The sequence below is a fragment of the Triticum aestivum genome, chromosome 2A (genome assembly GCF_018294505.1).
Source record: "Triticum aestivum cultivar Chinese Spring chromosome 2A, IWGSC CS RefSeq v2.1, whole genome shotgun sequence".
Classification (NCBI taxonomy): domain Eukaryota; kingdom Viridiplantae; phylum Streptophyta; class Magnoliopsida; order Poales; family Poaceae; genus Triticum; species Triticum aestivum.
Genome location: NC_057797.1, coordinates 619,471,624 through 619,483,672, shown reverse-complemented (window position 1 = coordinate 619,483,672; position 12,049 = coordinate 619,471,624). Strand labels below are relative to the sequence as shown.

At 39.8% G+C, this 12,049-nt stretch overlaps 1 protein-coding gene across 3 annotated transcripts; it reads left to right on the top strand.

Moving 5' to 3' along the window:
• The first annotated feature begins 396 nt into the window (after nucleotides 1-396).
• On the top strand, nucleotides 397-9,746 carry LOC123189821 (RNA polymerase II C-terminal domain phosphatase-like 1). 3 transcript variants are annotated; one of them, XM_044602318.1, is made up of 17 exons: nucleotides 397-1,058; nucleotides 1,959-2,435; nucleotides 2,899-3,109; nucleotides 3,288-3,445; nucleotides 3,531-3,601; nucleotides 3,710-3,815; nucleotides 3,893-3,979; nucleotides 4,467-5,030; nucleotides 5,127-5,193; nucleotides 5,967-6,100; nucleotides 6,192-6,245; nucleotides 6,581-6,677; nucleotides 7,041-7,246; nucleotides 7,323-7,406; nucleotides 7,771-7,830; nucleotides 8,210-8,283; nucleotides 8,837-9,746. In XM_044602318.1, exons 1-17 carry the CDS (start codon nucleotides 777-779, stop codon nucleotides 8,943-8,945), a joined length of 2,841 nt encoding a protein of 946 aa, XP_044458253.1. In that variant the 5' UTR covers nucleotides 397-776; the 3' UTR covers nucleotides 8,946-9,746. The 3 variants fall into 3 exon arrangements, with proteins under 3 accessions (XP_044458253.1, XP_044458255.1, XP_044458252.1); XM_044602317.1 differs by having other exon boundaries at nucleotides 398-1,058; nucleotides 7,771-7,836; nucleotides 8,837-9,549; XM_044602320.1 differs by lacking the exons at nucleotides 7,323-7,406; nucleotides 7,771-7,830; nucleotides 8,210-8,283; nucleotides 8,837-9,746 and having other exon boundaries at nucleotides 7,045-7,209.
• The last annotated feature ends 2,303 nt before the right edge of the window (nucleotides 9,747-12,049 follow it).

Sequence of the window (12,049 nt, the reverse complement as noted above, 5' to 3'; positions counted from 1 at the left end):
TGATTAGAAAGACAGTGATATTCCCAACTTATTAGAGTTCAAGTCATAAAATTGACATCGATGCTCACATTATTCTTGAAATTATTTCATTTTTTCGGTGATATTCGTTTAGTGGGAGGAAACGATCCCGTCGACTCCGAGACGTCTATGGTGACTCTGTAAAATCTCAAAATGCTATGCCGACTTAGTCTTTCGGAGGTGCTTCTAGGGATAGGGTGTGCGTGTGTGCGCTTATAGGGATGAGCATATGCTTGTGTATGTAAGCGACTTTGATTATACTGTGTTAGAAAAAAGAGAGTGATACAAGTAATAAAAAAATTCATGTTTGAAAACAATAGAGAAACTCGAATATCTTCCTACCTCCCCGCCTCTCTAAATACACGTGGCCCCGCTGGTCGTCTTCCCCATCCTCCAGCCCGATCAAACGCCTAGGGTTTCCCCGACCCAACCGCCCGCCCACTGAGCCCACCCCCGAGCTCGTCCGCCGCCGCCATTGCCGCGGATTCGCACGGGATCCCCACCAAACCCGGCCGGAATCGGCCAAGAACGCGAACTCGAACGCGATTTGAAGCACACAAGCACCATAAGATCGCCGCGATTCCCCCTCCTCTGCCCTCTTCTAATTTCCTCTGTTTTTGGACCGCGCGATAAGAACAGATCCGCCAGCGTGCAGGGTCTATCAGACCAGTGCGCGCGCGCGTGCGTGTGTAAGGCACACTGACTCGGACTGAGTTCGGATTTTGATTCGTGTGATCTGTTCTGTTGGTGCCGAGGACATGATCAAATCGATGGTGTATTTCGGGCACATCTCCATCGGGGAGGTGGAGCTGTCTCCCAAGGGGGAGACGAACGTGGCGGCGGCGCCGTGGGTGCGGGAGATCCGGGTGGACCGCCTCTCCCCGCCCAGCGAGCGGTGCCTGCCGCTCGCCGTGCTGCACACTGTGTCCTCCGGCGCCCTCTGCTTCGTAATGGAGTCGAGGCCAAGCCCAGCAACCGCTGACAACGAGCCCCCGTCGTCGCTTGTTGCCATGCACACCGCTTGCCTCAGAGACAATAAGGTACTACATGAATCATCATTCCCAACAATCACAAGCAACATAACAAATGAGTAGAAGTAAAACCTTTTTTTAGCCTGACATGACATGGACAAGTTCACCCGAACAAGGAGTATTAATTAGCAGTTTAGCACACCAAGTACCTTGTGAAAAACCTCCCCTGAAACATTTACTGCATCAATGAGTACTATATAACTTGGGCATGAACAATTTTAAAGACTAGAAATATATTTAACCTGGCTTGGCAGTGCTGAATGACTAAGGTTTCTGGAGCAGTGTTCATATTTCACAAACAAATCAATCATATTCTCAGACTCTTGAACACAAAATGTTGCTTCTCAAGGCATACAATTGTTATGGACTTCGGACTTAGCATTGCTTGTTCTCAGCGGTTCATCACTGCAATTGAATGTGAACTCTGAACCGCTGAACTCCATGTACCGACAGAAATATTTGAGGAATGAGCGAAGTGTTGCTTAACAACTTTGGGGTGTAGCACACTAATGTGCCTGGAATTCATCCGCTGGCTAGTGACTGGGACTTAATTTTTGTGAGAGTGCAACTATATTAAGTACATCTTTTGCCCTTGTAGTTCACCATATCATAAATTTTAGTAGTAGTAACTTCGATCATTGCATTGCTATGAATATTCCTGTTTTAAGATTTTGATATAGATAGTTTTGAGCCAATCCATGCCTCAAAATCTGTAGCAAATATCCTCTACTTTGCCTTTTATTTATTTTTGGTTATTACTTATTAGGCATCTTTATACAGAGATGTGCTAAATGCCTTGGCATTCTCCTTGTACCTGGGTGTGTTTTTACAAATTTTCCTCTTTATTTCCTAATTGAACAGATGTTCTGTTTGTCTTATCTCCTTCCTAATGATTCTCTGTGTTTGCAGACAGCAGTTTTTCCACTTGGAGCAGAAGAAATCCATTTAGTTGCAATGAAACCCAAGAGTAACTTGCCCAACCACGCATGTTTTTGGGGCTATAAAGTACCATTAGGCCTGTATAGTTCTTGCTTGAGTATGTTGAATCTTCGATGCCTTGGTATTGTGTTTGACCTTGATGAAACACTAATTGTTGCCAATACCACACGGTCTTTTGAAGACAGAATTGATGCACTCCAGAGAAAATTGAGTAAAGAGACTGATCCACAGCGCATTAGTGGTATGTTGGCAGAGATCAAGAGGTACCAAGAGGACAGGACTATGCTAAAGCAGTATATAGATGGTGATCAAGTTATTGATGGTGGGAAAATGTATAAAGTACAATCCGAGGTTGTTCCACCTTTAGCTGATAATCATCAACCTATGATCCGTCCTGTTATAAGGCTACAAGACAAAAGTATTATATTGACACGTATAAATCCATCGGTACGTAGTTCATGACTTTTCTGTGGAAGCATATGATAGGCAAAAAAGCATGTCGTCTCTGTATTTTCATTAGGTCATTTTTAACAGGCTCTGAACATACCACTGTAATTTGGATTATTTTGTATAGTGTGTTCGGTTGAAGTTTACCTCCATAATTCATTCAATGTATCCTGTAGATTTTGCAAGTTGCCTGTTTCTTTTTCTGAAAAAAATGGCAACCTATTTGGTTACAGCATTCTCAGTTTGTTCATGCATTACATAGTGCAGAGCTTGGATCAAATTAAATGATGTCTTAGCCACAGCATTCATGGCAAGTTGCATGCATTTGATGTTGTGGATGACTAAGTGTCCTTCTTTATTCTTGGGCCCGCTGATCTTTGTTTTGCTTATCTTGGGTTTTGGTTCAACCATGTTTGCTTGTTGTTAGACTGTACAGTTTATTTTCCATACCTTTTTCTGTTAGATAAGAGATACCAGTGTTCTGGTGCGGTTAAGGCCTGCTTGGGATGATCTTCGGAGCTACTTGATTGCAAGAGGTCGGAAACGTTTTGAGGTGTATGTGTGCACAATGGCTGAGAGGGACTATGCCTTGGAAATGTGGAGGTTGCTTGATCCTGATTCTAGACTGATAAACTCTGTTCAACTTCCTCACAGGCTTGTCTGTGTCAAATCTGGTGCGTATTAATATTCTTCCAGTTATTGCATCTACAAGACATGCATAGTTTGCTCATATAATCTTTTAATCAAGTTTGTCAACGAGTGAATCTCCTTACAATGAATTTCCATGTTCATGCATATAATATTGTGGGATTTTCCATCCTTTTGAGGTTAATGCTAAATTTACTCATCCAGGCTCTAAAAAGTCATTGCTAAATGTGTTCCATGATGGATCTTGTCACCCTGGTATGGCCCTAGTGATTGATGACCGTTTGAAAGTTTGGGAGGAGAAGGACCAATGTCGAGTTCATGTTGTTCCTGCCTTCTCTCCGTATTATGCTCCGCAAGCAGAGGTAATGTCTATTTTGTATTGTATTCCAGCATAAGATTATCTTACAGTATTGTTTACAGAGGTCACCCTGTCTTTAACTTGCACAGGCGAACTTCCCTATTCCAGTTCTTTGTGTTGCCAGAAATGTTGCATGCAATGTTAGGGGTAGCTTCTTCAAGTAAGAACATCTTGGCTATGTGGTACCACAGAAACTTGTTTCCTGTTACATACACAGAAAACAATGTTGAATTGTTGCTGATGCAGAATTTTACGATCCAATTGACAGGGAATTCGATGAGGGTCTTCTACCATCGATCAGTGAAGTTCATTTTGATGATGAATTAGATCATGTTCCGTCTTCTCCTGATGTCGGAAATTATTTGATTTCAGAGGTAAACTTTGTGAAGGTGGATGCTTCAGATTGACTCCTTTTAACTACTGATGAGGAACAGTGTTTTTTTCTTGTTAGGATGAGAATGCAGCAAGTTTGAATGTGAACAAAGATCCGATGGCTTTTGACGGTATGGCAGATGCAGAGGTTGAGAGGAGAATGAAGGTTTGCCCTTCTCTTCCTTGTTCAGAATGTTTGTTATAAAAAGATGAACTGTTAAACAAGTGATATCCAAGAAACACGGTGATCATTATCCACTAATCTATTGTTTTGTAGTATATGTGAATGCTCCAGCAATAGTAACCCCTAAGTGAATGAGAGGGTTCATTGTTTATTAGCTTTGACCTTTGTTTATTTTGTTGAAACAACTAACTGGCAATGCTAAACCGTTGTTTATTAGCTTTGACCTTTGTTTATTTTGTTGAAACAACTAACTGGCAATGCTAAACCGTTGTTTATTAGCTTTGACCTTTGTTTATTTTGTTGAAACAACTAACTGGCAATGCTAAACCTATGTCTATGTCTTATGGTGTTGTAACAAAAATGTCAATGTAATGGAGGCCGATATCTTCACATTTCTTAGTAGCTATTACCTTTTTCAATGTTTTTTTAATTATCTCTCCTAGTTATGTGTATCTAAATTATTTTTCAGGAAGCAGTTTGCAGTGTGCAAGCTGCAGATCCAGTGACAACAAATGTTGACGTGATATCAGTAGCTGCTAACCAGCAATTTGCTACATCTTCATCTATTCCGTTAGCACCACCACTGGGCGTGGTGCCTTTGAATAACGATCAAGGTCCTCAGCCTCCTTCAGTCAGCTGGCCTGATGCTCAATCTGGTATGGTGGATCCTTTGCAAGGTTCTCCAGCTAGAGAAGAGGGTGAGGTTCCTGAGTCTGAGTTAGATCCTGACACAAGGAGAAGGCTTCTGATATTACAGCATGGCCAAGACACAAGAGATCCCACACCACCCTTTGCTGCAGAACCTTCTGTACAAGCCTCAGTTCCTCCAGTGCAATCTCAGGGAAATTGGTTTCCTGTAGAGGATGAGATGGACCCAAGAAACTTAAATAGGACTTCAACGGACTTTCATCTAGAATCTGATGCCGTACATAGTGATAAAAGCCAACCACCACATCAACCATACTTCCCTGCTCGTGATAATCCTATATTTTCCGATAGATTAAATCATCAGAACCAGAGATATTCTTCTCAGGTGAGTGGTCACCTATGTTGATCAAACTTTAGTTTATCTTTGTTCGTTAATGAGGTGATTCTAGACGATTTGGTGACAAATGCTTGATTTATTCAGCTACCTCACAGTGAGGATCGTCAAATGCTTCAGAACCAGGCACCTACAACATATAGATCATTTTCTGGTATGTTTTGCTTTATGCCTTTATCTTTGATGTTTCTGATGTTCATTCAGGTTAGCAGCTGCCAATGTTCAGGAAATCGTTAACTGGTTACTGCTCGATCGGCTGACAAGTAGGGGATTAATAGGTGAATCGGCCAGCTAACTAATTTATTGGCCGATATTTTGAACAATGGCAGCTGCATAGGATAATGTATGGTCCTTTTGTCCCCACCGAACTTAGAAGCTTAAGCTATTTAGGATATAGTTATAGTCTCTTGTACTATCCCTATAGAGTTGTATTTACTGTCATCTAAAACGAACATATCTAACTGCGTTTCTCATGTCTTATTTTCCAACTGTTCATTTGGCGTAGTCTTCTGTGGTTAGATGATGAACTAAGATGTTACTTTTTGCCAAGTAATTAAATATTTGTGCGCCTTTTCATGGTCCAGTACTCCAGTATATGTAAACCCATCGGTGTGTATTTCCTTCCAGTTAACAAAGAGAATAATACTGATCACCTTTTACCCGTTTGGTGAGCCTATATACATGGTCGGTTGGGTGCTAATTCTGGGGCTTATAATAGAGCTGATCAAATAGAAAGTATAAATGATTGCCCTTTTCTGCAGACACTTCAACGCGGTTTATCTTGATCCATAACTCATTCTTGTTTGCTGCTTTGCTCAGTGGTGCTCCTGTTATCATGAAAAGCTTGCAATTTCATGAATGCCCCTCTTAAATTATTTGATTTGTGCTTTACTCTATAGTATCTGAAACTGTATCTGCAATGTGAAGGCGAGGATATGGCAACCCAGCGTTTTCATCCAGGTAACAGAAGCAGCCAAATGGAGTCAGGACGTCAATTTGTACAATACACAGAGACATCTGGTGCTGTATTGGAGGAGATTGCAGCGAAGTGTGGATTTAAGGTAGTTTTGATGCTACAGATCAGATATCATTCATCTGTAAGTATTAGCTTACATATCTGCCTATCTGGTGTATTTCTTTACTTGTTTCTAGGTGGAGTACAGGTCAACTTTATGTGATACTACAGAGTTGCGATTCTCCATTCAGGTAAAATACAACTTATGCTGATTGAAAATGTCAATAACGTCATTTTGTTAATAAACCACCGTGCCAATGGATGATGACATTTTTCTTTCTATTGGAAATTGTATAAAAGTTACTATGGATGTCATTTTTCTTTCTATTGGAAATTCTATAAAAATTACTATGGATGTCAGGATGTAATCTTGATAACATGAGTTACAGGATAGGCACTATTTAACATTAACGTTTTGCCAACTATTTAAGTATTGTGCTGCATGCTCATTATTCCAGTCTGCTTGCCGTTTGCACACTAGCACGTCACGTTTCTATATCCCTTATTTTCTGTGTTGATCTTTCAGATTTGGATTGTTGGAGAAAAAGTAGGTGAAGGAATGGGAAGAACAAGGAAAGAAGCTCAACGACAAGCTGCTAATATATCATTAAGAAATCTGGCAGGTGAGTTTATGCTGTACTCCCTAGTCTCTTGACTCCGGATGAAAAATGACAAATATGCAAATAGGTGGTTGACAATCAGTTGTTTAAGGGGGCTTTTTTTAGTAGCCGACTTCTGACATATTATCAATGTCTCAGAGTTTTAGAACAAATTGTCGCCCTGATTTCTGACACTCGTGGCCTTTTTAACCATTAATCATCTGAAGCCGCTGAAACGTTTCTCTATTTGTTTTGCCTGTCCATAATTTCTCAATTTCTATTGTTTCTGATGGTCTGATCTATGCGCAGGTAGTTATTTCTATCCAGCGTATAAAATATTGCATTATAATATAATGCTTGGTTTTGATCGATGAAATTTATATGCAGATAGATTTCTGTCATTTGATCCAGATAAGATGACAGTTCCGGTGGATGATGGTTTTAGTAGCAATCCAAACTCATTCAAATATAGAGGGATTGATGGAGATAATATAGTACCAGTTGCAAGCACGTCGGATGGGTCTAGATATATGCACGAGAGAGTTGATAACTCAACCAAATCTGCTGGTTCTGTTGCTGCTCTTAAGGAGCTTGTAAGTAGCTGCTTTAATTGTCAAGTTTCGGACAAGTGTGCCCTTTAACTCAGATATATCTTTTGATTTGTTGCAGTGTACAGCTGAGGGTTATAACTTAGTTTTCCAAGCTCAGCCATCTCCATCAGATAGTTTGAGAAGGGAAGAAGTTCATGCTCAGGTTAGTACTTCATCTCCATAAATACTCATTAAGCTTTACCTGATACATGGAACACTATATACACTTAAGGGCACTTAACAAAAGCTAACTTCCATTAACTTCAAAAGCTATCACAAGATGTCTGAGATCTAGCTGTACGCCTTTTTCTGATAGTGTAACATGGTGTTGTTTATTAACATTTGTTGTATGGTAGTAGTATAACATTTGTTCTATGTTGTTGTCAAATCGTCATTGGTGGATGCTCTCCCTTAAAAACATTTTGGTCTGATGGGCTAGCTACAAGACTTCATTAGGACTAACTTTCAGTAGTTTTTAGATCCATGCTTTCAATGTACCTTCTTATCGCTTGTCTTTGGCTTTACAGATTGAAATAGGCGGGCAAATCCTGGGAAAAGGAGTTGGAGTAACATGGGAGGAAGCTAAGGTGCAGGTTGTAAGCTTACACATGAGAAATATTTATTTTATTTCTTTACTTCGTTCTTCTTTGAGTTCTGAAATCAACAAATAAACTCAGTGGTGCTTGCATGGTTTCTATTTTTATCTTACATTGAGCAAAATAGGGAGGGCCCTTTATCTTCACAGCCTTCATTACCATCTTTTCTGGATGCAATATCTGATTGGTTTCCTAAGGTGTCTAAAACCATTACTTTAAATTTTAAGGGTACAAATGTTTTCTTCTTTTGATACAGTGAACTATAAGATTTGAATGGATATTTGTTGGACAAAGAATTTTTATCTGGATTATAACAGTTATAATTTGCAGTGTTTCTGAACCCATTCTTTTACATCATATTGTGTTGTAGGCTGCTGATGGGGCTCTCGGAACTCTGAGATACATGCTTGGTCAACGTCCACAGAAACGGTCTGGATCTCCAAGGTGATTATTCGCTAGTCTCTTGTTTGTTGTAGATCTGTAACATTTAGCACTCGTTATTTGTGTGATCCGAGAAATTTCTTTTGAAATGTGGTATCTCGGACTTTTTTCCATAGTACTAGGTTTTTATCCGAACAAGGGATACCTTCAGCCTTTTCATAGAAGCAGAACAGGATATCAGGTTACAGCACATCTGGCACATAATATAGGAACCCCACACTGTTTACACAATGAGGCTCACTTGTTTGATGTTTAAGTTAGATAATTATAAAGAAATAGAAGTGACCATCCCTCTGAGTTCAGATTGTAAACCCTTGATATAAGTGTTTGGAGGAAGTTTCATTACGTAGATTCCAGGCTAGTGGAAATGATGCTTGTTTAATTATATTTAGCTTGAAGGAAGTTGAGAATTCAATATATTCCCTCTGTACTGAGCTATGCGACACATGCTGACTGTTCTAGCATTATTGTCAGTTTTATGCTTACGTTCTTCAGTTTAGGTAGTGGATGAGGGTGAGCTGAGTTATGACCAGAATAGTTTTTGCTCTTTCCACAGGTCATTCGCATCCAATTATAATAATAAGCGCTACAAGCCAGATTTCCAGCCAATGGTACAAAGGATTCCTTCTGGCAGATACTCTAGGAATGACAGTCGTGTTCCCTGATTGTTTTGTCTGAATTCTGTGGACACGATTCATCGGAAATTCATTGCAATCTGTGACCCCCGAAGAAGCTCCGTAATTGCAAGTTTGAGCGAGATGGCTGTGAAGGCAAGAAATAACTGTACACGCCCTTAGGTCTTGTTTTCGGTTTCTGAGTTCCCCTTCTTGCCCCACTGCCATTTCCGAGCTAACCCCCAGCAGGCGTGGCTTGCACGGAGTTGTTGCAATCTGTTGCCCAAGTGAGCCCGCGATGCTGTCATATGACTTCCCTCGGATCTGTTACCTGTGATTCCCCAGCTGACAGTTGATCTTAGAGCAGGATGGCAGTGCAACTGGTTAGGAGAGTTTTTCTTGTTGCATACCAGGTTACCACTTACCACTGTGTTGCTCCTCCATAGTGTATAGACTTGGAGGCGGAGCAATTTTTTTTTCTCATTCAATTTTACGGTGCAGTGTTAATTGGTCGGGTCACTTCTGTAACTTTTATTACGAGATTTGCTTCTACCGGTGGCTGCCGTTTTTCAGGCCCTCGGGCAGCTGAGACAGGGTGAAGGGAAGTTATATTGATTGTCGAAATCATAGTAACGTGAGTGGATTTTTGGGGCCATGATACACGTGCACCGGTTTGGATGCTCCCCATCTTGTAATGAACGACACCGGGATTTGTTCTAGGAGGCGGTGAGGCAGCCTATTGGATCGGCCATGCAATACTATTAACAACATTCCTCTATAAAGTTAGCTTGGCTGAGTCAAAGGACTACGCATATCAATCAAGGATCTTGATGTCAGATCCAATTGTGATTAGGGTATGCATACCATGGTTCTCCCAAATGTAATTTTGCTCACCTCTGTGCAGCTTTTACTGATCAATGAGTTGTCCACGCGGGGTGCTGTTACCACGTGATTCTTTCCATAGGATATGATATCAATGAAAGCGGAGAGCATCACGCCTTTTCTTTGGGCCAACTACCACTCTTATATCAGGTCAAAAAAAAAAAAACTACCACTCTTATATGCACAATGTGCCTTGCAACTTGCTGCCACCATCAACAATATCACGAAAAGCAGAGGCGCGAGGAATGTACCCACGCCGTGCTGTGCTCTGTTTATTTGATGAATATAATTTCCTATCACTGGACAGTTGCATTACCAAAGCGTTGACTTGCTTATTTCTATATCCAACAAGCGCGATGGACTATAAAGTGAAGTATCTTTCATTGATATCATATCCTAGGGAAAGAATCACGTGGGATACGATCTGATTACAAGTCGTCGGCAAGTGCCGTTACAATTAATTAATTATCGCTCAGCCATATAGTTAAAAAAAAGGGAAAATGCAAAAAAATCTGATGTCCGATTTTTGGGCATGACAAATTGAATGTTTTTCATGGTAAATTATATTGACGCGATGATGACAAATCTGGCTTGCAAAAACTAGCCGTCAACCTTAATTGTGTTTTAAACAATTATCTATGATCCAAGTTGAAATTCCACATCAGTAACATGTGCTCGTCCTTGTTGAGCCACCACTAAACAAAATAAAGCAAGTGTCATCCAAATTGCACAACTGGAGTTGTCCTTTCTCTAGATTGAAGTAAACATACAAGGGTATATATTCGAAGTTTTAAATAGTGGGCTATGCCATTTAGTGGCGGATCGGCCAGAAGGTATGAGAAACAAATAGTGAATCTAAGCCCAATTTAGCATTTTTGCTTAAATCATATAGACATTTTTAAAAAAGCATACAATATTAGGCATCAATATCACATATATAGGTTTAGGCATCAATATCACACACACACACATATATATATATAGAGGTATAAAAATGGGGCGGGGGGAAACCCCTTTTGATCAAAAAAGGTATACTTGACAGTTTGACATACATACATATGTCAATGGACCTGGCATCCAGCCATAGCAAAACAAAGCCTGGCATCCAGCCATAAGAATGCAAAGCTTGACGTAGCTGTAGGCTTTAGCGTGACCCTAAATTGAGTTCCAAATTTAGCGTTAAATCACGCTATAGCGCGCTATTGACAAAAAGAACCATTTAGCGCAAAACAAACGTAACTTTAGCGTGACGCCCATTCAAATGCTGTAGTTCGCCATTTAAAATTTTGATCCTGATGCATGGCAAGTAAACGCACTAGGTTTGAGAGTTGACATCAGCAATATCGGAAGAATTAGTTGGTGAAAGTAGCAGCAAGTGTACTTAATTTTAAGAGTCAATTACACCACTGATGCTTAAACTTGGCTAGAAAAGTCACTTTAGTGCTAAAACTTGTGGCGTACATTGAACGAGTGCCAGAACTTGGCTCGGACGTCCATATGCGGTGCAAATCCTGCTCATATACGCCCGCGGTGCTGACATGGCACTGTATATATCTACTCTGCCAACATGGCAGTGATTCGGTCCCACTTGTCAGCTAGCAGTACGAATTATTAATATAGTTGCCTGTGTGGCATCGGCTGGGTCCCACCTGTCAGACAAAGAATACAAATAACAGAAAAAAGTAAACATATTATATACACCGTCAAGGTTCGAACTCGTGAACACGGCGTTGCGAGCGAGCGCCAATAGCGAACCAGCCAAGTAAATTTCATTAACTAACAAGATGCGCATCCTTCTTATCTTTTCAGAATCAAACGGGCTACTGCCATTGCCGGCCATTTTGTACTGTTATTTTCTTATAGAAATTTGTAAAACATATGTAAATTATGATCGTGTGTTACAAATACTATATACGTAAATAAAATATATTACATAATAAATATTCATATTAATTTAAAAATTATTCAGTCACGTATGAAATATGCATATAATTAAATTATGAATTAAAAAACTTTAACAATTTACATGTTTAATAAAAATATTAATGTAATTTTTAATTTTTCTATCTATCTAATTAAATTACCATATGAGTTTAAAAATATTCACTGTTTTAATAATATAATCATGTAGTGCACAAAAGTGTTCAACCTTTAAGAATTTTTATGTTGCTTTAAAAAGTGTTCACATGTTTTTATAAAGTTAATGTTTTTTTATAAAGAACAATATTTTCTTTAATTAAAAATAAATATGAGCCTAGAGTGCGCACAAATTG

Excerpts from the sequence above, each read along its gene's own strand:
- LOC123189821 (XM_044602317.1), top strand. The coding sequence starts at position 777 with ATGATCAAATCGATGGTGTATTTCGGGCACATCTCCATCGGGGAGGTG. Across the intron at positions 3,110-3,287 it reads GCTTGTCTGTGTCAAATCTG|GCTCTAAAAAGTCATTGCTA; the intron begins GTGCGTATTAAT and ends TTACTCATCCAG. Across the intron at positions 7,837-8,209 it reads GGGAGGAAGCTAAGGTGCAG|GCTGCTGATGGGGCTCTCGG; the intron begins GTTGTAAGCTTA and ends ATTGTGTTGTAG.